Source organism: Gekko japonicus, unplaced genomic scaffold (assembly GCF_001447785.1).
Source record: "Gekko japonicus isolate JY-2015 unplaced genomic scaffold, Gekko_japonicus_V1.1 scaffold784, whole genome shotgun sequence".
In the NCBI taxonomy this organism is placed as follows: domain Eukaryota; kingdom Metazoa; phylum Chordata; class Lepidosauria; order Squamata; family Gekkonidae; genus Gekko; species Gekko japonicus.
The window spans coordinates 493,441-519,961 of record NW_015164207.1 but is presented as its reverse complement, the minus strand read 5'-3'; the positions used below and the strand labels follow the sequence as shown (position 1 = coordinate 519,961).

Below are 26,521 nucleotides of genomic sequence, written 5' to 3'. Positions count from 1 at the left end.
GGGGGGGCGGGGGGCGGGGGGGCGGAGAGCTTTCCTGCCGGCTTTTCTGAGGCTGCCCTTCCCGCCTCCAGTTCCAGCAGAAGATCTTGGACCTCTGCCTGCTTCTCCTGGACCTGAGCCTCTACCACCGCCAGGACCCAGCGGGAGACACGGCCCGCAGAGGGGACCCCAGGTACCTGGGCCGAGTGGTCAGCTCCATGGTAAGCCCCCCCCCGGTGCCCCCTCCTCTCCACCCCACCTGCCCGAGCAGCAGCCCCTCCCCCTCCTCACTCCCCGCTGGCTTCTGCCCCCCCCCCAGATCAACGGCAACGACAACGACAACGGCATGCTGGAGGGGAAGTGGAACGCGGACTTTGCTCACCACGAGAACCCCTCCCGGTGGGACGGCAGCGTGGCCATCTTCAGGAAGTGGGCGCAGGACAAGTACCGGCCGGTCCAGTACGGGCAGTGCTGGGTCTTTGCCGGGGTGGCCGGGACAGGTACGCTGGAGGTAGCGTGTGCGCGTGGAGGGGAGGGGAGGGCGGGCCGAGGCCGCCTCAGAGGCTCTGGGGGGGGGTGCAGAGGAGAGGCGGCCCCTCCTGGGTCCAAGGCCCCCTTGACCTTTTCCTCCTCCTCCCCCTCCTCTCTTCCAGTCCTGCGGTGCCTGGGGGTACCCACTCGCCTGGTCACCAACTTCAACTCTGCTCACGACTCCAATGGAAACCTGAGCATCGATAAATATTATGACCCCTCTGGAAAGAGCCTCAAAATCGGCCAAGACTCCACCTGGTAAAGGAAATGGGCTCAGTGACCGCGGGGGGCAGGGGGGCGGGGGGGAGTCACCCCAGAGCAGTCCCACGAGAGCGTGAAGAGGAACCCCCCCGTGGTGGCAGGCGAGCGTCACCGACTGTCTGGCCAGGCAGGCGAAGGGGCCCGTTTCACTTGGGGCGGCGTCTTCCTTTGGGGATCGGTCTCCGTCAGCTGTGGGGAGTGGCGCCCCTGCGACAGGGGCAAAACGACAAGAGGGTATCTGGCCCGCCTGTCACTTTAGAGCACCAGGGGGGAAAGTACAGAAGAAGTTGTAGCCACGGGGGGGGGGACGGCGGGGGGGGGGGGGGGTGTTAAGGGGGAGAGGCTAGACCGGGAAATCCCCCTGGGCAGGAGCCCAGCTGCTCGAAAGGCCAGCGGCTTCCCTCCCCCCGGCCCTGGACTGCCGCCCCCCGGCTCCCTTGCCCGCCCCCCCCCCCGGGCCTGCCTGCCGGAGGGGCAAGACAGACGCTGCTCTCCAGGGCCCAGGCCTGAGTGAGACAGTGGAGGGGGGCCTCATCACGGCCAACACGCCTGGGTCCTGATTGCGCCCCCCCCCCTCTCAGGTGCCATAAACGGCTGGAGGCTTTGCCCTCTTTGCAGTTTAAAAAATCCCGCTGGGGAAGCGCTCCCCCTCCAGTCCAGATGGGTCTCCCTGCCGGGACACCCTTTCCCAGACGTCAGTGACCTCCTCCCTCGGGAGCGGGTGGCATCGGGGCTGGCGGGAAGGAGGGGGGATCAGGGACAGGAAGCTCCCAGACTTTCAGCAGGCGTCCCCCACCCTTTGAAGCAGACCAATCCCCTCCCCCCACCCCACCCCCCTCTTCATTTACAAATGAACAAGGAGTTTCTGCACAGCTGGGGACGACGGGGCTGCCAGGTCTGGGTTGGGAAATACCTGGAGACTTTGGGGGTGGGTCCAGGAGAGGGCAGGGCCTGGGGAGGGGCCTCGGCATGGGACAAGGCCACGGAGCCCCCCCCCTTCTCCAAAGCAGCCCTTTTCTCCTCCGGGGGAGCTGATCTCTGTCAGCTGGAGACCAGTTGTAGAAGCGGGAGATCCCCAGGCCCCGCCTGGAGGCTGTGGCAACCCTAGCTGGGGAGTCCCAGACAGGCAGGGGACTCTGCCTGGCTTGTGCACGGCCTGACTCTGCCTGACGCTCGGCCCTCAAAGCCGGCAGCCTCAGTTGCCAGGACAAGAGCAGGCGGGCGGCCAAGACACACCGAGGGTGGTGGCTCAGCGGTGGTGACGGTGTTCCGTCCAGCCCTTTGGCCCCCCAGCTCTGCAGTCGACCAGGAAAGGAAAGGCCCATGTGATGCGGGAGCCTGGCCAGAGCCTCCTCCTCCTCCTCCTCCTGCTGCTGCCTCCGCGGCTGCCATGTGTGTGCCCAGCTGGGCAGGCTGCTCTTCCCAGGGCCGAGAGTGGCCTGCGGGGCCCGGGTCACGCCCTCTGCCCAGGACAGGGTGGGCTTCATGGGAGGGTGTCCCCCGCTGGCTGGGTCTCCAGGCCGGCTGTTCTATGGCTGCTGCTCCTCCCTCCCTCCCTCCCTCCCTCCAGGGATTACCACGTCTGGAACGAAGGCTGGTTTGTCCGGAGAGAACTGGGGACGGCGTACTGTGGGTGGCAGGTGATCGACGGCACCCCACAAGAGAAGAGCCAAGGTAAGGGAGGCTCCCCCGGGCGGGCGGGCGGGCGGGCTCTGTGGCTGGGGGGGCCCGCCCCTCCCCACAATGGTGCCTTGACCCCTTGCCTCCTCGTCCTCGCAGGGCTCTATCAGTGCGGGCCGGCCTCCGTCCAGGCGGTCAAGCAAGGCGATATCGACCTGCCCTACGACACGGCCTTCGTCTACACAGAGGTGAACGCGGACATCAACAGGTGGGTGGTCAATAAAGACGGCTCCCGAACCCGAGCCTATTGTGACACCTGCTCCATCGGCACCCACATCAGCACCAAGGCCGTGGGCAGCAACCAGCGGGTGGACATCACCAACACGTACAAGTACCCGGAAGGTCAGTGCTGTGGCCCTCTCGGCCTCTGGCGAGTCCGGCTGCCTCTCTTCTTTGCTCTTGTCTTGACCTTGGGCGTCTCTCGGGAGACTTTCCAGGACAGAACAGGCAGGGATCCCGGGGTGGAAGGCGCCCCAGAGAGAGGGCCTTGGGGAGTGGCTGCCTCTCGTGGCGGAGCCTCTGGCTCGATTGTTGGCTCTCAATGCGAGAGGGCAGTCGCGGGGGGGGGGGACCCAGCTGCCCCTTCCGTAACAAGGGCCCTCGAGTCTCTTTGGCAGAGGACTGGGATGTGGCCCCAAGAGCTCCTGCACTGGAGGCTGCGGTGGGCGGGCTGGGAAAACCTGCTGCAGAACTGCAGGCTTGAATTTTCCAAGAGAGCATTCAGGCGCCGGCGTCCGCTGAGCTAGAAAGCAACGGGGTGCTCCATAGAGCGCTCATTGGCTGGCCCCTGTGGCAATTATGAGACCGCCTCCCGCCTCGCCCCTTCCCATATGAGGCTTTGTGAAGTGGCTAAGAAGAAACACACACACACACACACCCCGCATAGACTTTCTCAAAACTGTCTGTTTCAGTTCCAAATAGAACCAAGAAACATGCCTGACATCTGGGGCAAAAAACTGTTCCTTGAAAATCCCAGAGCCTGTCACCCTGAGGCAAAAGGGTTTTAGCACACAGAAATCTGACGCATGGCAGGGCTGGATATGTGGGGCCACAGAAGGGCGGAAACAGGGCGCAGCAAAGCTTTTGGTGGAGGCCCTCCACCTCCTGCAGGGGGTGCCTCCGTGTGCAGCCCACTTCGCGTGTGGCAAAGCAGGGGGGCCCCCGCCAAGTGTGTGCAGGGAGTGGGTGGGGCCAGGAGGGGCTTTTGCCCAGCGAGACTTCCGACTGGCCATTGGAGATTTTGATTGGCAGCTGCCACCACAGCACAAGGACCTTCACTGTGTGGCTGACACCCGGCTGTGGCTTGCCTCGCTGCCCAGGCCTCACCAGGCTCTCCACGGACCTCGCGTGGCCATCCCCCTGCTGGTCCAGGCCTCCCACAACAAAGGTTTCTTCCCCACGTGTTGGTCTAGATTGGACTGTAATGCTCATTTAGCATGTGAACGTACCATGCACAGTTCACGTCTGGCCACAAGTTGTGGTGGGTGGTGGCCACAAACTTAGATAGCTATTGGGGGGGGGGGGAAGACAAATTAATGAAGGAGAAGAGCCACTGTAAACAATGGTAGGTAAAAATGGATCCTCCATGTTCCAATGCAGTCTATACTTCCAAGTGCCAGAGGCTGAGGACCAAGAGCAGCAGGGGGTGGGGAAGGCCAGCAGACGTTTCTGCCACACCAACATGCTTGTGCGTATGTCAGCGTGGCCCTTCAGCCACTCAGAGCGTGGATCTCCGTCCACACGCCCAGCACACTGGTGCTCAGGGGGCATGCCCTGAGCGACTGGAAGGGACGTGGCTAAAAACAGCCTGTGCCGATCCACAGAGCAGGGCGGGAGGGGAGCGGGCCCGTCCCTCCGTGGGTCAGAGCCCCTGCCTGGTGAGCGGGAGGCCCAGGGTCACCCTTGAGAGGAGGTCTGGCCTTGCAAGAGGAGGGCAAGCTCCCTCTGCAACTTCCCTGGGCGCCTCAGATGGTCCTCGTCCCCCTGTCAACCGCGAGCTGGCCTCTGATCCGCACGACTAGATTTGTCCAGTAGCCGTTCCGGTTGCTGGGTGCAGTCCGAGCATACATACCCCTGATCGGCACATGGTCTGATGATGGCGAGCACTTAACAAGTGTGTCCGGGCAGACAGGCTTGCTGAGAGGTTTGCAGCCTCCCGCTCCTGACCTTCTGCCTGCAGCCACCCCCCCACCGCCCCTCCTCCGAGCCAGAGCAGCCCAAAGGGGAGAGCTCCAGAAGCCCCATGAGGGCAGAAACCCTCCACCCTCCACCACCACCGCCGCCCCCAAAACGTGGGGCATCTAGCGGTTCACACGGGGGGGGGAGTCCCTGCGTGGGGGCAGGCAGCCTCTTGTTGCTTGCCAGAAGCCCAGTCCGGGCGGCCGCTCTCTCCTGCCCCCCCCCCCCCGCGCGGGCGCGCCCTCTCTCTCTCTCTCTCTCTCTCTCTCTCTCTCTCTCTCTCTCTCTCTCTCTCTCGTCTGCTCTGTGTCCCCCTCCTGGTGTAAGGAAGCCCCCGGGTGGGCCAGAAAGCCACACCTTTGTAACTTTGCAGCTGCAGTGTGGTGGCTGAGCCCCTGCTGGGCATGACCAGGCAGGAGGTGACGTGAGACCCTGGAGAGCCACGGCCAGTCTGAGGGGACAACAGAGACCTGGGTGGACCCAGGGGGGAGTCTGATGCAGGAGGAGGAGGAGGCTGCTTCGCGTGACACACACACACACACACACACACCCCGCCCGTGAGCATCACTCAGGCGGTGGCTTGGGGGGGGGCGGCAGGAGGAGGCCTCTGGGGCTGACCTCCCTCTCTCCCCCCCCCGCCCCGCGCAGGCTCCGCAGAGGAGAGGAGCGTTTACAAGAAGGCCTGCTCCAAGCTGCCCAGATCCAGCACCCCGGCCAGGCGCCCCAGCAGCAACCTCGGCGACGACGCGTCCTCTGAGCTGGTCACCCACCCGGAGCTCTACGGGAAGTTCAGGCTGGCCCAGCCGCCCATGCTTGGGAAGGACATCGAGCTCATCCTCACGCTCGCCAACCTGTCCTCGGCGCCCAAGGCCGTCACGGTGAACCTCAGCGTCTCCAGCGTCCTCTACACCCGTGCAGCCGTCCGGGAGATCCTGAAGGAGACCATGCACGTCAGCTTCGCTTCCCAGGAAGGTAACGGGCATCTGGATTCGGAGGCCACAACGGGCAGCCGGGGGGGAGGGGGCACGGGGGGGGCGGGGCTCCTGGGGGGGCGTGGGCCCTGCCTGGGGGCCTGCCTGGGTGGGCTCCTGTGTGCTGCTACACCCCCCCCACACACACACCCCAGCAGGAGCAACACTAGCTCAGCCCCCTGCAGGTACACAATGGGTCTCTTAGCAAGCGGTGCTTGGCTTCCCCTGGTCACACTGTCGCTTTTGACACCTGCAGGAGCCCACTGGACTGAGGGCAATGGTGTGGGGGGGAGGTGGGGGCTCCCGCCTCCCCCCACCCCCCCAGCCTTTCCCTTGAGTGGAAAGGGCCTCAGCGGGGAGTCGTTTGCATAGCTTTGAAGCTGGCGTGGAGCAGTCCAAAAGTGACGCAAAGGGCACCCTGCGGAGGCAGCCTGGGCGAGGGGGAAGGTGTGGGGGGGGGAGGCAGGAGCCCCCCCACCCCACTCCATGGCTCCCCTGAGTCAAATTAGCTCCCCGCAGGCCTGAAAAGCGAGGCTCCCTGCGGCTGCTGGGGGGCTGAGGTGAGGGGGAGCCCACCTCCCTTATGCTCTCGTGTCCTTTGCCCAGGACCCCCCAAAGCGCTGAAGATGGGCCCTTCGAGAGCCATTCTGGCCTCTGCTCTCCCCCTGTTTCCGCGGTGCCCTTCCCCCCCCCCCGCACAAAGGCTGGGGGGGGCCTCAGGCTGGGACTGCCGAGCATTGGGGGGGGGGCTAAACTCCTCCCCCACCGTGCATTCTCAGGACCAGAAACATCCCCCGGGAACTGGTTCTTGCCGGGGGCCCCCCCAGACATAACCCATTCTGATGGGCAGCCCGTTCCCCAGCGGGGCAGAGGGGGGGGGACCATTCCCGGCAGCAGAGCAGCCCAGAGGGGAGCACCAGCCCCGTCTCCCTGGCCCACCTCTGTCGCCCTGACCTGGAGACATACCCCGGGGGCGGGGGGAAATCCTGTCTCAGGTATTGAGCCCCTCAGACAAGAAACTACTGGGGGGGGGAGGTTTGGACAGTGGGGAGGAACGGTCTCCTCCGGCTCCCACCACTCTTCCCCTACAAAGGGGGGTATCTTTGGCGCTCCCTCCCTCCCTCCCACCGCCAGCCTTTCTCCAGGCTGGGGCCAGTTCCAGGTTTTGGGGGGCCCTGGGCAGAGAGCCCCCTTCCTGGCCACTCCCCCGTGGGTCTCCCTCCCTGCCCGCCCACCCAGGCATCCTCCCCTGCTCGGCTGGCATGGCCCCCCTCCCCCACTGCCCGTGCTCAGAGCCACCCGCCCTGCCCTGCTGGGCGGGCAGGGAAAGGGCCAGCAGTGGTGAGAGCCTGGGCAAAATCTGGAACGCTGCCCCACCCGAGGCGCCAGCCTTGCGGCAGGCGGACGCCCGGGTTCCAGGTGCGGAAGCTGCGGCCCAGAGCGAGGTCAGCACAGCTGCCATGCCAAGAGTGAAGTAGGCGGGACTGGACCCGTGAGCAGGCCAGCTGACTGGGGGGAGCCCTGGCCTGCTCCCTTGGTGGGGAGGGGGGGAGAGACAGCCAGTGCCCTGTGGAGGCTGCTGGGAGCAGGGAGGGGACTGTGGGGTGTGGGGGGTGGCGCCAGTCCTCTTTGCCCTCGCGTGGTGCTGGCGGCCTCGGAGGTGGAGAAAGGCATCTCGTTTCCCCTTCCAGAGAAGCACATCCCCTTGCGCATCCCCTACGGCCACTACAGCGCATCCCTGACGGACGACAAGAAGATCCTGGTGACTGCCTTGTGTGACGTCATGGAGGGCGTGAAGCTGCTGGTGGAGAAAGCCATCACCTTGGAGAGCCCAGAGATCGCCATTGCGGTGAGGACCCCCGCTCCCCCCACCCACCCACCCCCCCCCGGCCAAGAGGGAAGGTCCCGCCAGGTGTGCGTGTGTGTGTGGGGGGTTCTGCACAGTTGGCCTGACCCGGAAAGACACACCTGTCCCCTGAGGCCAAGGGGCGACTGGTGGCTGGATGCCTGCAGGTGGCAGCCCCCCCCCCGCCCGTGCATGCCTCTGGTTTTGTTTCCCTCCCCCTCCGCCAGCCTTGCCTTCCACCCACGAGTCCCTCCCGGGAGCCCTGCTGGGGCACGGGGCAGAAAGCACAGCCAAAGCCCCTGGGCTTGCTGTGTGAGTGGCAGCCCCTGCCCACATCCGCGCCATTTCCTGTGCCCCGCCCCTGTTACTTCTGGAGGGCTTGGGGGGGGGGGTTGTGGCTATTGGTGAAATCCAGTACCTGACCTGCAGCCATAATAACTGTGTCCGACTGCCACTCAGCCACAGCAAAGGCACGGACAGGGGCACCCTAGCTCAGAACTGGGAATACGCCAGTCATCTCATTAAAAGGCAGTAACGCTCCCTGGGTGAGTGGGCAGGGGTGGGGGCGGAGAAGGCAGCAGTTGTGGGGCCGGGCCAGGTAAAGGACACTCAGCAGGATGCCCTGTGCCCCCAGGCAGCCTCCAAGCCCAGACCTGCAGCTCCCTGAGCCGCCGACTGAACCTTCTGCTCGGCACGTCCCCGGGTGGAGCGGGTGGAGCAGAGGGTCTCTCTCTGTGTTGACAGCTGCAATGGGGGCGGGGACTCCCGGCCCTTGGGCAGTTGGAAGACCTCCTGCTACCAGCCCCTCTTCCAGACCGCTGATACTGCCGGAGGAGCTGCCCGGGTTCTGCGGAGGGCCACCTGCGGATAGCCATCCTGGTGGACGCCGCACTTTGCCCCAGGCCGGGTGGTGGCCGGGGTGGGCCAGTCCGAGGACCCCCAGGGTGGGCAGCGCTTCTCTCGGATGCCCCAGACATCTGGGGCCTTGCCGCCCTGCTCAGCCTCTCTCCCCGCCACGGACCTCACGGGCTGACCCAGATTGCTTCCTTCCTTCCCTCCCCTCCCCTTCCCTGCTGCAGGTCCCCCCCAGGGTGGAGGTCAACAAGCCGACCACGGTGGAGATCTCCTACTCCAACCCCCTCCCGGAGCCGGTGGATGACTGTGTGCTGCTGGTGACGCTCATGGGACAGGCTGTCACCATCAAGTAAGTGGGGTGGGGCCGTGCCCCCTGGAGACAGTGCCCCCTGTCCTCCTTGCCCCCTCCCGCTGGCCTTTCCCCACTTTCCCCCAGAGGGTCTGTGGCCTTTGTTGTCGTCAGGGGCTTAGGAACGGGCACACAACACAGTCTGTGTGCGGTCTCCTTCAGATACTTTGCACACGGAAGCTCTGACCCAGAATAGAACTCGGTTGGTCTTCAAGGTGCCCGACTGGACTCTGTTCTGTTGCTTCAGACCAGCATGGCTACCCCCCCTGAATCTATACACACGTTGATCTGACACAGGGTTTCAACACTAAAAGGACATGCCTAGTGCCCGAGGGTGGGGGGTGGGGGCTGTGGCTCAGTGGCAGAGCTTCTGCTGGCGCCCAGAAGGTCCCCGGTTCAATCCCCAACGGCATCTCCAGTTGAAAGTCTCAGGGAGCAGGTGGTGAGGAAGGCCACGCTGGCCTTGAGGGACCACGGAGCTGACTCAGCGGGAAGCAGCTTCGTGGCGTTCAGTCATTTTAAGTGCGACATGGAACCGCCTGCCAGTGGTCAGGGAGGGTGGAGCTGGGGTGTGCCCTGTGGTGGGTGAGGGTGTATGTGTGTGTGTGTGGGGGCATCCGGACCTCCCCCTCCACACTCTTCCCAAACCTGCTTTGGGTACAACCTTTTTGCAAATCACCTCTGAACGTCCCTTGCCCTGAAAGCCCTCTTTGGTTCCCTCACCGTTCTCTCTCTCTCTCTCTCTGTTCCAGTGTGGCAGGACTGGCACCCAGGGAGAAGTCCAAAATCTACTTTGAATTCACACCCCGCGCCGCCGGAGCCATGCAGCTGCACGTGGACTTCTCCTGCAACAAGTTCAACCACGTCAAGGGCTTTGTGCTCATGCAAATCAACCCTCCGGCCTCCCAGTGATGCGGTGTTGGGGGGGGGATGTTGGGGGGGTGGCCGTCCCGGGCCGGGCCGGGCCGGGCCGGGGGGCACGTTGCTCATGCACGGCCATTAAAATCCTGTGACAGCAGAATAAGCACTGGGGGTCTCTCTCTCTCTCTCTCTCTCTCTCTCTCTCTCTCTCTCTCTCTCTCTCTCTCTGTGTGTGTGTGTGTGTGTGTGTGTGTGTGTGTGTGTGTGTGGCGGGAAGGGTGCGAGTTTGTTCCGGCTGGGGATCCCCCTCTTTCCAGGGTGCCCTCTCCAGCCCCACGCACCTGCCCCCTTCAGCCCCCGAGCAGGCCGGGACTTCCGCCCGTTGGCGGCTGCCTCCACCTGGGACTATTAACAATCGACCAGCCAGGCTGGAGTCCCTCCGAGAACCTTAGAGACCAGCAAGGTTCTTGAGGGCCGGGGCTCTCAAGGCTCAAACGTCAGAGGAAAGGCCCGTGAAGGACTCTCGGGAGCCCCTGCCCTGAAACTCCGGTCGGCCTCTCTCTCTCTCTCTCCGAGGGGCGAGGGGGGGGCGAGGGGACTCCAGCCCGGCTCTTCCACCAACACGGCTGCTGCCCACAGGAACCTTTTCTCAGGCCAGAACCTGGAGCCGGCGGCTGTGGATTGACAGCTAAACTTTCCACCTGGCTGCTCTGCGTGAACCTCTGACCTCTCTCGTCAATCCTCCGTTGTTTGCACCTGCTAATTCGGCTTCAGAGACACCAAGGGCTCACCCTTTGAAGTTTCATGACAGGCTTCTTCCCACCAGACCTTCCTGCTGCCTCTGTTTTCCCACACAGATTTAAACTTGAAAGGTTCCCGTAATCTTCCCCTCAAGTAGGATTCCTGGTATGACTTCCTTCCACCTGCCTGCAGAAGGGAGCGCTGGCTGACTCACAACCGCTCACCTTGAAGCAAATGTTGTTGATCCTCAAGGGGACACCTCCTGTGTGTGTGTGTGGGGGGGGAGGACTTTTGTCTTGCAGCTGCCGCACCCCTCAGCCTCAGGCCAAGGATCCTGAGGACCAGGTGTCACTTGGCACCATTCCTCTGCGGGGGGGTCAGAAGTACCTCCCTCTCCCCCCTCCTTTGTATCCTGCTCTTCTTCCTCCAAGGAAGAAGAAGAAGAAGAAGAAGAAGAAGAAGAAGAAGAAGAAGAAGAAGAAGAAGAAGAAGAAGAAGAAGAAGAAGAAGAAGAAGAAGAAGAGATTGGATTTATACCCCATGGCCCTTCACTACCCAAAGGAGTCTCAGAGGGGCTGACAGATTCCTTTTCCCTCCCCCTCCCCACAACAGACAGACACCCTCCTGTGAGGCAGGTGGGGCTGAGAGAGCTCTTTGGAGGACTGTCCTTGAGAGAACAGCTCTTGTCAGAGCTAAGGCTTGCCCAAGGCCATCCAGCCAGGTGCCAGTGGAGGAGGAGTGGGGGAGTCAAACCCGGCTCTCCCAGATCAGAGTCCTTTGTGCCCTTAACCACGACACCAACACTGGCTCTACACCACTAACCCAAAGAGCTCCCCCCCCCGTTCAGCCCAGGCTCATCAGAGCTGGGGATCTAAGCAGGGCCGGCCTTGGTTAGCCCTTGGATGGGAGCCCCCCCCCCGAGGAAGACCAGGGTGGGGGTGGGGTTGCTACGAGGAGGAAGGCATCGGCTTAACCCCCTCTGGCTTGTCTGCGGCCTGGAAGGCCCTGCGGAAGAGGGGTTGCCACGAGTCCGTTGCGAAGCCAGCGGGGGGCGCACGTGGGGCTCCTCGCCTCTGTTTGAGCCTCACAAGTCCCAGAGTGGCCCAACTCCCGGTGGGTGGGGCCTGGAGCTCTCGGTGGGTGGGGCCTGGAGCACTCCCGGTGGGTGGGGCCTGCAGCTGCCGACTCCCGGGGCTGGCTCTTCCCCCCATGGACGCATGCGCTGCCCAGCTGGCCACAGCTGCAAAGAGCACACAGGCGCTGGTCAGCCTGGACGCCTCGGCTTCAGGAAGGCCGCCGAGTGCAGAGGTCTGTGGGCCACGTTCAAGGGACCCTCTCGCCTTCTAGCTGGAGCACCCGGCTGGCCTACACAGCCGCTGCGTCTCCTGCGCTAGAGTTGCCAACATCCAGTTGGTGTCTGGATACCCCCCAGAATTACAACCAATCTCCAGGCTAAAGATCAGTTCTCCAGAGAAAATGGCTGCTTTGGAAGGGAGATTCCATGGAAAGAGAGCCAGTTTGGCGTAGTGGTTTAAGTGCACAGACTCTAATCTGGGAGAGCCGGGTTCGATTCCCCACTCCTCCTCCACTTGCACCTGGCTAGTTGTGACCCTGGGCAAGCCGTAGCTCTGATAAGAGCTGTCCTTGAAAAAAAAAGAGCCGTTTCTGTCAGAGCTCTCTCAGCCCCACCTACCCCTCGCAGGGTGTCTGTTGTTGTGGGGAGGGGAAGGGAACAGGAGTTTGAAAGCCGCTCTGAGGCTCCCTTGGGGGTAGTGAAGGGCCATGGGGTATAAATCTCTTCTTCTTCTTCCTGGCTACTGAGGCGTGTGCCCCTGGGGAACTGGTGGTCCAGGAAACTGGCAAACGGCCACTCAACACCCCTCCAGCCATGGGAGCCAAAGGTGCCCTCGCCCCATAGCAGGGGGGAAGACGGTCTGATGGGGCCCTTGCCTGGCCAGCCCCTGCTGAGGTCCCGCAGGGCAGGCGGTCCCAGGCCCCTCGCCAGGGCAGGTCTCTCCACTGCGTGAGATGAGGTGGTTCCTGCCCCCTCCCCGTCCTCACCGTCTGCCCCCCCACCCCCAAAGTGGAGCACCAGGACCGGCGGCTGGCCTTGCCTGACGTCTCATCCAGGGAGCCCCACGCGCAGACGAGGGAACCACCGGGCCTCACGCCCTCTCTCCTTGGCCCGCTGCCAGGCTTGGGAAAGTGTAATTAGGAAGCCGGCTGAGAAAGGAACATGCCGTCTGGAGGAGGAGGCGGCGGTGGGCGCGCACACGTACACACACGTACACGCACACCCCCCCAGCCTGACACGGAGGCGCCCCCCCCCTCCTCTGCACCCCCAACAATTCCTGGGCTGAGAGAGCGCCTGAAGGGAAGGCACTGCGGATGGATGGGGCCCGGCATGCCGCTGGGTGGCGTCTGGTCCTTGAGGGCCAAGCCTGGCAACGCACGCATCTGCACAGCTCTGGGACGCATCCTGCGTGGGCTACTTGGTAGCCCACATCCAAAGGAGGCTCTCCCCTGCGGCCCACGGGAAACGCTCCCCGCCCTCCTCCGCCTCCTCCAAGGGACACAGCCCCCTCCCAATGCTTCAAGGGAGCCATCCTGTCCACAGACACACACACACACACACCAGCCTCCTCTTCTCCAGACTGAACACTCCCAAGCGCCCCCCCCCCAGCCTTTCTCCTCCTCGCGGGGCTTCTTGGTCTCCAGGCACACACACACCCCCGTCATCCTCCTCGCCCTCCTCTGCACCTGCTCCATCCCGTCCTCTTCCTTTCTGAAGGGAGGCCTCCAGAGCGGCACCCAAGACTCCAGGCGCGGCCTGACCGAGGCAGTGTACAGCAGGACTAGGACATCTTGCGATTCAGATGGTTCAGGAAGAAGGAGAAGAAGAGACTGGATTTATACCCAACGGCCCTTCACTACCCAGGGGAGTCTCAGAGCGGCTCACAGCCTCCTTCCCCTCCCCCTCCCCCTCCCCACAACAGACAGGCCCCCTGTGAGGCGGGTGGGGCTGAGAGAGCTCTTGACAGAAACGGCTCTTTTTCAAGGACAGCTCTTGTCAGAACAACGGCTGTGGGCAAAGGGTGAGGGACTGTGGAGCCTACCACTGTGTACACTTTGTTCTCTCTGCTGCTGTAAGCAGGTTCCTGCTATGTAATTTTTGCATTCGTTCAACGTGCCATGATGTCGCTGTTTATGCTGCATACTTCTACGAGCACTGAATGACTACTCCAAGAAAAGCAAAGAGAAGCTTCTCGTTGCCGTGTACAAGGCAGAGTTATTTAAGGTTACAGAAACCAAAAAAAGAGTACAAAAAGATTGAAATCAAAACTCACTTCGACAACTGGAAACAAAAGCGCTTGCATGGGACTATATTTGCAGGACACAGAGAATAAAGTTGATAACAACAACCCCTGGAAGTGGCTCCAAAACGAGCCCGTAAAGAAAGAAACGGAAGGACTGGCCCTCGCTACACAAGAGCAGGCTCTCAAAAAAAAAGAAGTATGGAAGCCGTGGGACTCAGAAGGCCAGCAATGACAGCAAATGTCACCTTTGCCAGACAAAGGGCAAGGCAGTCGACCACGGGTGGTCAGCGCCTGCAGTAAAACTGCTCAAACCAACTCTAAAGAACGTCAGGGCAGAGTTGCAGCTCTGAGTTGCACTGGAATATTTGCAAGAAGTATGGCAGAAATGCAGGGGAGCACACACCGGACAAGATCATGGAGAATGAGGACTTCCGATCGCAAACACATAAACATGTGGACCATAACATCACAAATGTAGAAAAATGAGAAAAAGGGTTTGGATCACTGACATTGCAATCCCAGGAGACAGCAGAATAGATAAGCCTATGGAGCAGAGGTCCATCCGTCACAGTGTATAGACAGGAACTCTCGGTCTGGGGCAAGGGATGCTCTGTCTTCTTGGTGCTTGGGGGGGGGGCAACAGTGGGAGGGCTTCTAGTGTCCTGGCCCCACTGCTGGACCTCCTGATGGCCCCTGGTATTTTTGGCCACTGGGTGACACAGAGTGTTGGACTGGAGGGGCCATTGGCCGGATCCAACACTGGCTTCTCTTATCTCTCTTTATATATAGTTCTGTTTTGGTCATGGACTCCCCTGAACATTCCGCTCCAAAATCAGTTCGCTCTCTGATCTGTCATTCAGAGGGTCTCCCTATCCCCTGGCTGCGTTGCTTGAGTCTGGCCTCCAACATTCTAAACAGTTTGCTGTTCCTCTCCCCCCCATAGCCAGTCAGAACGCAGAGGTCATTTGCATATGTGGCCTGATTGGCCTTTGCCTCTAACATTCTAAACAGTCTGCTGTTGCTGTTGGGAGTCCTGAGGTAAAATACATATCCCAATCTCCCGGTGGGGCCTGGAGCTCTCCCCAGCCACAGCACATCATTTCTGCAACCTCCCGGTGGGGCCTGGAGACCTCCCCAGCTGGCCGCCTCCTTTGCCCGCCCTCTCCTACCCGTCGCCCTCCCCGGCGCAGATGAAGCCCCGCTCACCTCTCGCTCCCTCCAGGGCTCCTTCGGTGCTCCAGGCGCTGCGGGGCAAGGGAGAACGCTGGGCCGGGGGTGGCGCCGGGTGCACAGGAGGCGGGCGGGGAGGCGAGGCCGAAAGGGGGACTTTCTTTTAAGATCCCGACCGATCTACTCGACCTCAGCAGCCCCCCCCCACCCCCAGCGAGAGAGCGGGAAGCCCTCCCTCCTTGGGCAACATGGTAGGAAAACTGGCTGCAGAGGAGCTCCAGGCCTCCCTGGACCCGTTGCAGCAGTCCGGTTTCAAGCCAGGCCCAGGCAGGTGACCCCTCCCTCTCCGGGCAGACAGAGGCGCAGCCGCCCCTCCCTCCGCTGCTCTCTCTGGACTCTGCTGCAGCCGGCCACGCCTCCCTTCTTCTGAGACCTCGGTGGGGGGGGGGTCCTTCCCTGGGGCAGTGCTCAGAACTAGGCTTCTGTGGGGGGCGAGCTTGCTATTTCCATTCATTTACTGGTTTACTTTATTTATCCTGCCTTTCTCCCCCATGGGGGGAGGACCCAAAGAGGCTTACATCATAAGAACATAAGAGAAGCCAAGGTTGGATCAGGCCAAAGGCCCACCCAGTCCAACACTCTTCTGTGTCAGCAGTGGCCAAAGATACCAGGTGCCACCAGGAGGTCCAGCAGTGGGGCCAAGAGGACACCAGGAGCCCTCCCCCTCTCCCCCCCCCCAAGCACCAAGAAGACAGAGCATCCCTTGCCCCAGACTCAGAGTTCCTCTCTGTACCTTGTGGCTAAGAGCCGCTGATGGACCTCTGCAGTGGCTGGACAAACACTCGTCATGGATGCTTTAGGCGGATCCTGCATTAAGAACGTAAGAACATAAGAGAAGCCAGTGTTGGATCAGGCCAAAGGCCCATCCAGCCCAACACTCTGTGTCACACAGTGGCCAGAAATACCAGGGGCCATTAGGAGGTCCAGCAGTGGGGCCAGGACATTAGAAGCCCTCCCACTGTTGACCCCCCCCCCAGGCACCAAGATGACAGAGCATCACTTGCCCCAGAGTCCCTATCTATACCTTGTGGCTAATAGCCACTGATGGACCTCTGCTCCATATACTTATCTAATTCCCTTTTGAATCCATCCATGCTTGTAGCCGCCACCACTTCCTGTGGCAGTGAATTCCATGTGTTAATCACTCTTTGGGTGAAGAAGGACTTCCTTCTATCCGTTCTAACCCGACCGCTCAGCAATTTCATGGAGTGCTCACAGGGAGTTCTTGTATTGTGAGAAAGGGAGAAAAGTACCTCTTTCTCTACCTGCTCCTTCCCATGCATAATCGTATAAACCTCGATCATGTCACCCCTCAGTCGTCTTTTCTCCAAGCTAAAAAGCCCTAAGTGCTTTAACCTTTCCTCATAGGGAAAGTGTTCCAACCCTTTTATCATTCGAGTATTCCAGATGAGGTCGCACCATTGATTTATATAGCAGCATTATGATATTGGCTGATCTGTTTACTAATAATAATAATCCCCAGCATAGCATTGGCCTTCTTTATTGCAGTCACACACTGTCTCGACATTTTCAGTGAGCTATCTACTACAACTCCAAGATCTCTCTCTTGATCAGTCTCTGCCAGTTCAGACCCCATCAATGTGTATTTATATTTAGGATTTTTGGCTCCAATGTGCATCACCTTGCACTTGGCCACATTGAACCCCATCTGCCATGTTGACGCCCACTCGCCCATCCTCAACAGATCCCTTTGGAGTGCCTCACAATCCTCACTGGTTTTCACCACCCTGAACAACTGCCGGGACCCATTCAAGCTGCCGGTGTTGACCTTTAAAGGGGTAAACGGCTTGGGGGGGGGAGCATCCCAGTTCAGAGGCTCTGCTTTGCGGGGGGGGCCTCCCTCTGAGGCGAGGTGGGTGGGTGGCAAAAATGGCCTCCTTGGTTGTGGCACCCAAACTGTGGAATTCCCGCCCTCCCCCCGTGGGGAGGGCAGGATGCCTGTATCTTCCACCAGGGGGTGATGGTTGTTTTTCTCCGTTTGCCTTTCCCTCGGCCTCTCGTTGTGTGTCGCTATGATTTAAATATTGTATATATTTTCATTTGTCTTTGAAAAGTCATTTTGATTGCCCACTGCCTTGGCAACCCTACGTGCTGAAAGGTGGCCCGTGGGTGAGCCTCCTGGCGGATTGGGGGTCTGAGACCTGGGCTCCCTGCCCAGAGGCCAGCCTGCCCCCCCCCCGCCAACCCCTGCGGAAAGGCCCTCGGGGTGGCCCGGGAACTGCTGCTCTCCAGCCAGGCCCTGGGCTGCTTCTCCACAGGGGGCTCAGTGGCTGGCCTCCAGAGCGGGGGGGGGTGCAGGGGGGTGCTTGGCCTGGAGGCATCCGAAGTGGCCCCAAACACTCTGCAATTCCTGGGGGTCACTCGCGGTCATTCATCTGCTGGGATCTCGGGAGCATCCGGGGTTCCAGGGAAGCAGCAGGAGCGGCAAGGATGGCCCCCCCACCCCCGAGCACCGCGGGCTCCCCCACTGGCCTGTGGCGCCTCAGCCTCCTAAGCGTTAAAGGGCCGTGGCTGCCAGCGCCATGAGCCGGTCCTCCCGGTCTGGCTGAGCTGCTGTTTAGCAAACTTTTCCATGGGGAGGCTGGCACCCTCTCGGAGCTGCTCCCGGCCGAATGTTCCTCTCCCCACCCGATCCCAGACGGAATGTGGTTTTTTCCTAAGCCGCCGCATGAGGTCATGCGCTCTCGTGATGCTCCAGAGTGTCCCAAAGTGTCTTCAGGATGCTCTTCTTTTCTTCCGAAAGCCTGCTTCTCTCCAGTCTCTTAGGGAGACGTGCGTTTTTGGAGGGCGTCAAAAGAAACCAGAAAGTCCTGTAGCAATATAATGCCGTAATGACAATAGTGCTAGAGCAGTTACCCATCTTTTAACTGCCCTTGAAGAGCCCTCTGGCAGCACAGGGCAGCTGGTGAAGGATCCTGTACAGAAAAGGTCTTTCTGGAAGCCCCGGAAACGGGAATGCCCGGTGCAGAACCCTTCTGCCCTGCGGAGGCAGCCAGCCCTTCCCTCCTTGATCATGGAGCAGGAGAGGCATTTGAAGTGCAAACGGGCATCTCGGCACTCCAGGGGCAAGAGCGGCTTCCACCTGAGCCCTCCTTCCTGGCTTTCTCCGCCTGCACGGAGCATCTGCCTCTGCGGGCTCAGGCAGCAGTGCGCTTGGCAGCCTCCGCCGGTATCCGTCGCCCTCCTCTCTCTTTGAACGCTGCGCACCGCAGGCCCGAAGGCTTTGGCAGCCTGGCACTCGAGCGGCTCCAGCTTCACCTCCACCCATGACATGAGCCCCACCCTGAGTGCGGACAGATGTGTTGACGCCCCTGGCAAGACTCTGGCTCACGTGGCCCGAGAGAAGTGCTGACGAGCGCCTGCGGAGCAGTCCGGCCCTGCTTTCCAGGAGAGCTGCGGCTGGGGCTCCCCCGGGGACAGACAGTCCAGGGCGGACGGTGAAGGGCGGGGGCCTTCCAGCTGTGGCCGGGCCCCCGCTGTCCGAATACTCTGCTCCTCAAGGCAGTCAAGGCCCTCCGCTTTCCTTCTGCGTCTCACCTGCCCTCTCTCCTGGCAGCCGCCACCCGACAGTCCCTCACCTGCCAGCAACCGTCTGCAGGCCAAGTCGGAGAGCGACCACCGAGCGCGTAGCGGCACCTGCCAGAGACTCAGGTGGGGCAGCCGTGTTTGGTCTGAAGCCGCAGGACAAAGTCTGAGTCCAGCCGGGCACCTTGAAGGCCAACAGAGTTTTATTCTAGGTGCGAACTTCCGTGTGCAGGCACACTTCCTCAGAGACGGTCACTGTATCTGAGGAAGTGTGCAGCCACACGGAAGCTTATACCTTCTATGAAACTTTGTTGGTCTTAAAGGTGCCCGACTGGACTCAGACTCTGCTCGACACCCATGCACGAGTTGGTGGGAGAAACCCCTCCCCCAGCAGACAGCGGGACTAACGCACAGCCTCAGGATTTCTCTACTGTGCAGGAAGGTCTGGAATGGAAACTCGCTTTGGAAGCTGTTCTTAGGGCAGACGGCACCACCACCGACAAGAGCCAAGATGCCTTATCAGGCAGCCTCCCTCTCGGCCAGCTGCGCCTCGATCTCCTCCCCCATCTCAGCCCTCCCCGGTGCAGAAGAAGAAGAGGCAGAGAAGAGATTGGATTTATACCCGACGGCCCTTCACTACCCGGAGGAGTCTCAGAGCGGCTGACAAACTCCGTTCCCTTCCCCTCCCCACCACAGACAGACACCCTGTGAGGCTGGTGGGGCTGAGAGAGCTCTGGCAGAAACTGCTCTTTTTTTCAAGGACAGCTCTTATCAGAGCTACGGCTTGCCCAAGGTCATCCAGCCAGGTGCAAGTGGGGGAGGAGTGGGGGATCAGACCCGGTTCTTCCAGATTAGAGTCCGCACACTTAACCACGACACCAACACTGGCAGAGATGCTTCCCTGGCACGCCTCTGTCTCTGCTGGGCTGGCAGAGGCAAACGCCGGTCCCATGGCCCAGATTGGCCACAGTGGAAGTGGCTGGGGAGGGGGAGCCAGTCCCGACCCCAAGCAATTGGGCGGCTCCTCCGTGCCGAGGCCGTGGGCAGCCACACCCACTCGGGTATCACTGGCCCTCAGAGGCCAGGCCCCAGTGACGTCACCTCTTGCCAGAGCAAGCAGGTAGAAGGCTTGCCAGGTGGGCATGGCTGGCCACAGTCCAAGTGACACGCATGCAGCCTGTCACCAAAGAGCTCTGCCACAAAGGCAGCCGGGCACTGCTCTCGGCCCTTCAGCCTTTCCTGGCGGGCTGGCGGGTGGATCCCACGAGCGGACCTGGCTGGACCGGTCTCTCCTGCCGGAGAGCGAGTCCACCTCTTCAGCGAGGCAGGCGGGGGCGCAGGTGGACTGCCACCCTCGGCGGGAAGTGCAAGGATGCCAGCCCTTCCTGAACACCAGGCGCTGGCAAAGAGGGAAGCCAAGTTTCCATCAGGCTTTCCTGGGCGCCTACTCCGTCAACACCTGCCAGGCTGGGCGGGAGAGCGTCAGAGCCAGGCGTGGTGAGAGCCACAGCTCTGCCTGTCGGGATTCCTGCCGAGGCTGCTCCCACAGCCCACCTGGCACCCCGGGCCGCCACCACCACGGGGCCTTTCCGTCCAGGCTCTTGCAAAGACCAGGGGTGGGTGTGTGTGTGTGGAGATCACTTTCACTCATTCGCTTCGTCCCACCCACCCACCTGACAAACGTGCCTGGCCCTGGAGAGAGCCCTGGAAGAAAGGCCCCTGCCCTGAGGGGCTTACAGTCTCCTGGTCAAAGGGATGGGGTGGGAGGGAGAGGCTCTGGGCAGGTCCACTTCCCCTTGCGTGCTTTAGGCTTGGTCTCTGAAGGGGCGGGGGAGCTGGGGGGCTCGGCTGGAGGCGGGGCTCTGCGGCATCACACCCCTGCTGAGCTCCCCCCCCCACATACACACAGAGGGGAAAAAGCCCCTCTGACTTCCCCAGGCGCGACCCACGGGTCTCCAAGAATGTGCCGAGTGGGCAGCTCTATGGACCCCACAACAACCCTGCAGGCTGTAGGAGGCGGAGAGCGAGGAAGCGGCCCAAAGCGACTTAGCCCGTTTTCATGGCAGAGTGGGGGCTTGGACCTGCCTCTCCCAGACCCTAGGCGGACCCTGCAGCCACCACTGTTATCACACTGGTCACGTGACCGGTGGGCTTTGGGGAGGGGTGGCTGTTTGTTTATCCAGACACTCCTGTGCTGCCTTTGCCCCCAGTTCAGAGACACGAACGTGGCAAACATTTAAAATACTTTTTGTTGTGGTTCAGTTCCCCAGTCATTATCTTGTAGAAGTTCCCCATGCTCTACATCTTACAACAGCACTACAGATAAGATTAGAATTTCAACAGCACGTCACAGCCTGGAAAACCCCTACAAGATAATGACTCAGCCCTACCCCACCTTCCTGAGTAGATATAAATGACCTTGACACAGAGAGTACTCCACCTTTCTGTGTTATACCTCTGAGGATGCCAGTCACAGCTGCTGGCGAAACGTCAGGTCCCACAATGCCAAGACCACGGCCAGACAGCCCGGAAAATCCACAACAACTAATGGACTGTGTGAATGCTAGGCTTCCCAAGTCCCCCCGGGGGGCAGGGAAACCCCCGCCCCAGAGGCCTGTTCCCCGCCGCCTCCGGATTGGGCCCCCGGGGGACCTCCACCCCAACGTGCGCGTCACCCGGAAGTGACGTGACCACGGTGGGCACGCTGGGGGCGGGGCAACGGCAATCCGAGGGAAAACTCTATGGTGCCTGCCGTCGTCACGTCACTTCCGGGTGATGTGCATGCGGTGCGCGTTTGCTTCGCTTCGCGCGCGCGCGCACACACAAGACGCCAGCCGGGAACCCCCCGCTTCGGCAGAAGATCGACTTGGCAACCCTAGAATGCTTACTTCTTAATGTTTGAAAAAGAAACTCCCATTTGAATCTATCATATGCTTTTTCAGCATCAAAAAACAACATGGAAATAGCTTCTTAATTTTCAGCTGCCCTGTCTGTGATTTTATTTATTTATTTATTTCATATCCCGCCCTCCCGGCCAGAGCAGGCTCAGGGCGGCTTTCTGCAGTCGTTAAAACAACAATATGAGTAAAAGCACCGAGACACAGCATAAGGTGCTAGTAAACAATTTAAATTTATTATTAAACCGGTATTGTCAAACAAACATCTCCCTATAATAAAACCTGTCCAGCCGGGATGAATGTCTCTTCTAATGCTCTCATTAAGCCTGGCATTCAAAGTTGTGGTAAATATTGTTTCATCTGCGCTGAGTAAGCAAATGGTTTCCTCTTTCTCTCTCTTTGAGCCGCTCTGCAGGAACGGAATGCTGGATGTGGACTGGCCTCCTTGGCCTAACCCGGAAGAGCTCTTCCCGCGTCCGAGAGCAGCTGCTGCCCAGGCCCGGGCCCGGGCTGCGGCGGGGCTTCCTTCTTGGCTCGCTGCCTTCAAGGCCGGGGGTGGGTGGGGGATGCAGGCAAAGATCCAACCCGTCTGGCCGCTGGCTCTGCCAGGACGAGGTGTGATTGGCCGAGGGCTTCTGACGCGCAGCCCGGAAGTGTCTCTGCCTTGACCCTGTGCATCCTGTGTCACTCCTTTGTTTTTATTATGGCCAGGGGCCCTGAAACCTAGAAGGTGGATTGGGAGGAGCTACAGAAGGATCCCTCAAAACTGGCTGATAAGACAACGGCATGGCAAGTGAACTTCAGTGTGTGTAAAGTAAGAGTATGGTGATGAAAGTGTGTCGTGATGCGCACTGAAACAGAAAACCCCAGCTTTAACAAGGGGTCATTTCCTGCAGGAGCGCACAGGAGCGGAGCTCCGGCAGTAAAGCGCCCAGGGGGCAGGCACATGCAACAAGCCACACCCCCTGCTCCCAGCAGCCCTCAGTCAGAGCAAGAAGCAAGCAGAGCAAGCAGCCAGGTAAGTTGCAGAGCCCCCCCCGCCCCCCGGTCCAAAACAGTCCAGTGGCACCTTTAAGACCAAGTTTTATTCAGGCACAAGCTCTCCCTCCTCTGTGAGGACAGATCTGCACGTTCCCCCCCCCCCCCAATAGCTAGCCATCCAGAACAGTCCAGTGGAGCCTGAGCAGTGGGTGTTGCCTTCTGACACACTTCCGGTGATGTCAGGGGGTGTGGTGTATGCAAATGAGTTATGCAAATGAGCTCCTGCACCACTTTTTCTACAAAATGACCCCTGGTCATCGACTATTTGCTGATGGGGTCTGATCTTGCTGAAACTGAGAGGGGAAAGAGACCTTGAGGTGATAGTGGATAGCTCAGTGAAAATGTTGACTCATGTGTGCAGCAAGTGGTGAAAAAGGCAAAGTCCATGCTGGGGATGATTAGGAAAGGGACTGAAAAGAGAATGGCCAAAATATTGTCATGCCCCTGTGCAGAGAGGCGGTGTGGCCTCCATCCAAATGCTGTGTGCAGTTCTGCTCACTGATCTCAAAAAGGACACTGCAGAGCAGAAAAAGGCAAACAAGGACGGCTGTGATCACTAAGATCCAGCGTGGGTTTCTCAAGAACAATGTAAAGTTCTGCATTTCGGTAGGAAAAAATCAAATGAATAATGATAGGATGGGGGAAATTCTCTTGGCAGTAGTATGTGCGAAAAGGATCCAGGGGTCTTAGCAGAGCATACACTGAACATGAGTCAGCAGTGTGATGCGGTTGCTAAAAAGGCAAATGCGATTTTGGGCTGTATCAACAGAAGTATCGTGTCCAGATCACGTGAAGGTGATGGTACCACTTTACTCTGCTCTGCTTAGACCTCCCCTAGAGTCTTGTGTTCAGTTTTGGGCACCACAGTTTAAGAAGGATACAGACAAGCTGGAACGTGTGTCCAGAGGAGGGCAACGAAGAGGGTGAGGGGTCTGGAGACCAAGTCCTAGGAGGAAAGGTTGAAGGAGCTGGGTGTGTTTAGCCTGGAGAGGAGACGACTGAGAGGGGACAGGATCACCATCTTCACGTACCTGAAGGGCTGTCATGTAGAGGATGGTGCGGAGTTGTTTTCGGTTGCCCCAGGGCATGGAACAGGGGTCACTGGGGGTGTGGAGGGGGGAGGCAATTTCCTGCCTTGTGCAGGGGGTTGGACTAGATGACCATAATCTCGATAGATTATGAACAGAAAGGAAAGGGTGTGTGTGTGTCGTGTTAGTGTTTTCCAAGGATCTGTCAAAGTAGTAAAAGAATGATTTTTCCCTCACAAGACAGTCTGGTGCAGTGGTTAAGAGCGTGGACTCTAATCTGGGAGAACTGGGTTTGATTCCCCACTCCTCCACATGCAACTGCTGGGTGACCCTGGGTCAGTCACAAGTTCTCTCTGAGCTGTGTTCTCTCAAGAGCCGTTCTCTCAGCCCCGCCTACCTCACAGGGAGTCTGTTGTGGGGAGGGGAAGGGAAGGGAGTTTGTCAGCCGCTCTGAGACACCTTCAGGTAGTGAAGGGCGGGGTATAAATCCAATCTCTTCTCTCTTCCCTGTATTGTGAAATGTATGAATCTGTTTTAATGGTTATAACTGTGGAATGCTGAAAGCCTTAATTCCAGTTTATATCAGAGCAAGCATTCTAGCTTAAATATGTTACTGTAATTATTGTTTGTGGTTTCAAGCTACATCTTGTACAGACTTACAGTGCAATCCTAAACAGAGTTACTCCAGTTTAAGCCTGTTGATTCCAGCGAGTAACTCTGAGGAACTCTGCCCCCGGGATTGCACTGTTGATTGAAGCACAGATGAAGTATGAGATTAGGAGTCAGAATTTGTCCCGCCCCCAAACGACGACATCTCATTTTAATTACATCTCAAAGACTGTTCAAGCCCTGGGTTCATGTCTTGGTGACTCATCTGGTACTTCGCCTTTAGTTAAAAGCACCTTGGCTACTGTGGGCTTTGTGCTTCAACTGGAGCCCCCTTCATCAGATGTAAAAAGTGTATCCTATATTGGTAGGTTTATATACTGCTTCCTCTGCAAGAAGAAGAGGAGGAGGAGGAGGAGGAGGAGGAGGAGGAGATTGGATTCATACCCCATGGCCCTTCACTACCCCCAAGGGAGTCTCGGAGCGGCTGACAATCCCCTTCCCCTTCCCCTCCCCACAACAGACACCCTGTGAGGTAGGCGGGGCTGAGAGAGCTCTTTCGAGAACTGTCCTTGAGCGAACAGCTCTGAGAGAACTTGTAACTGACCCAAGGTCACACCAGCAGCTCACTGAGTTATTAAAGTATCTCTGTGTCTCCCGCTGCCCAGCGCCTGGTCACCGCGGGGACTGTCCACTGCCTTGCGTGCCCCTGGAGGAAGAGCCGCTTGCCAAGGGCCTGCCTCCCCTCTCCTGGCACTCTGGTCCATGTGGTACAGAGAACCACTCCCAAATGCGTCCTCCCCACAAAACACTAAACGGCTGCAGCTTTCCCCTCTCTGGTGGGGCTACCTTGGCATTCAAGCTGTGGTCCCCGACCGACCAGGTGTCCCTCTCCGACCCCGCCGGCTGTCTCCCTTCTATCCCCAAACCTGTTCCCCCCCCCCCGCAGCCACCCGGCTGGGCCTTGGTCTCTGAGGCGGCTGCTGCTGCCTGGCCCACCCTGGGAGCGCCAGTGCCAGGCAAGGCCTCGGCTCGGCCGTCGCCGCCTCCCTTGCGCTTCCCTCGTCCCCCGCCTCGCCGGCATCCAGGTCGTCGGGACCAGAGCCCTCGGGGTGGGGTGGGCAGAGTCCGGGCTTGGGGCTTGGAGCACCCAGATGGCCGCCTCCTCCTGGGTAGCGGCAGAGGAGCTGGTCAGCCCCGACCCCGGACACTGAACACCCTTCAGATTGGCCAGCTCTCCTCGTAGTACTCCTCCCCTCCCCAGGGAGGGCGCCGTGGGCGGGGTGACCGCGCTTGCCAGCAGTGTCATCGCAGGGCCCGACGCCGATGGATGGATCGATTTAAATAAATAGGTGATTATGCCCCCCCCCCATTTTCTGGCCAGGGGCCTGTCTCTTCTCCTCCCACTGACCCCGCCAGCCCAGGTCAGAGAAGCCTCGCTAGCCCAAAGCCCTCTTCCCCGCTCTCTGTTCCCTGCTCGGAGGGGGGGGGCTTGAACCACCCCCCACCCTCTCTAGCTCAGTCCCCCGTCCTCTGCAACGTCTACTCAAAGCCCCTGGGTGAGGGGTCATCCGGAGAGTTGGGCTGGGCCATCACCGACATGCAGGGTGGCACTCGGCTCTCCCTCACCCTTCCGCCGTGCCCAGGTGCCAGCCTGCAAGTCGGAAAGGTCAACAAGTGGCCGGTAATAATAATAATAAAAGGTAATAAATAGGGCTTTATTCAAGAAGAATGCTTTAATAAAGGGAAGAAGAGGAAGAGGAGGAAGAAGAGGAAGAGGAGGAAAAGGAGGAAGAGGAGATTGGATTTATGCCCTGCCCTTCACTCTTGAGTCTCAGAGTAGCTGAGGAACTCGCCCAAGGTCATCCAGCCAGGTGCAAGCGGAGGAGCGGGGGAATCAAACCCAGTTGCAAGTGGAGGAGTGGGGAATCAAACCCAGTTCTCCCAGAATAGAGTCCTCTGTGCACTTAACCATGACACCAAACTGGCTCTCCCTGTGGACTGTGGCTCCCTGTGGACTACTATACTACTGGGTGCAGTATGTACTATCTCGGTTGCTCTAGAGGCTTTATCCGATAAAGTCGGTCGGCATCCAAATCCTATTGCATTCCTTACTGGTTGTCCCATCCTGTTGACTGACTAGACTTACACTTTGTAATCCACCTTGAATGTCAGTGAGAAAAGTCGACTGTAAATTTAATAACACACTTAAATAAAAATTACATGGCTTCCATCTCTGGTCTCTCCCTTTGAGGCACTTAATTGGCCAGGCAGACTTGTAGTTTGCCATTCTCACCACCTGGGGGTGCACAACCCTTCCTTTCCCTGGGAGCTGCATTTCCTGAATTGGACAGGAGATGGCAGCACAAGGGAATCCACGAGGGGGCGTTGCAGGGAGCCCTCTGGGCCCGAAGGCGAGCGGGACCCGCATCCCTCCTCGTATAATCAGGAGGACCAAAGCCCCTGAGCTTCCCGGCTCCATTTCCGGGGGTGGGGGTGGGGGGGTGGCGGTGCAGAAAAGTAAAAAACAAAATATAATAAGAAGGGGGAGGGGGGCAGACAGGCCATGCTCTTAAGAGCTGGTCTTGCCAGCAACATCCAAGG

The 26,521-nt window shown here is 59.7% G+C and overlaps 2 protein-coding genes across 2 annotated transcripts in view; both read left to right on the top strand.

The window, feature by feature from the left end:
* Window positions 1-9,639, top strand: part of LOC107108045 (protein-glutamine gamma-glutamyltransferase E-like) — a 21,607-nt gene extending 11,968 nt beyond the window's left edge. The window contains exons 6-14 of the mRNA XM_015408429.1: window positions 69-200; window positions 299-479; window positions 633-768; window positions 2,342-2,445; window positions 2,551-2,793; window positions 5,278-5,601; window positions 7,292-7,449; window positions 8,526-8,650; window positions 9,403-9,639. Coding sequence (XP_015263915.1) covers window positions 69-200; window positions 299-479; window positions 633-768; window positions 2,342-2,445; window positions 2,551-2,793; window positions 5,278-5,601; window positions 7,292-7,449; window positions 8,526-8,650; window positions 9,403-9,562 — 1,563 coding nt within the window. The 3' untranslated portion in view covers window positions 9,563-9,639. The remainder of the gene's footprint in view (window positions 1-68; window positions 201-298; window positions 480-632; window positions 769-2,341; window positions 2,446-2,550; window positions 2,794-5,277; window positions 5,602-7,291; window positions 7,450-8,525; window positions 8,651-9,402) is intronic.
* Window positions 9,640-14,987: 5,348 nt separating this feature from the next.
* LOC107108039 (protein-glutamine gamma-glutamyltransferase 5-like) overlaps window positions 14,988-26,521 on the top strand; it is a 28,931-nt gene continuing 17,397 nt past the window's right edge. The window contains exons 1-4 of the mRNA XM_015408423.1: window positions 14,988-15,066; window positions 17,700-17,989; window positions 18,377-18,446; window positions 19,579-19,842. Coding sequence (XP_015263909.1) covers window positions 14,988-15,066; window positions 17,700-17,989; window positions 18,377-18,446; window positions 19,579-19,842 — 703 coding nt within the window. The remainder of the gene's footprint in view (window positions 15,067-17,699; window positions 17,990-18,376; window positions 18,447-19,578; window positions 19,843-26,521) is intronic.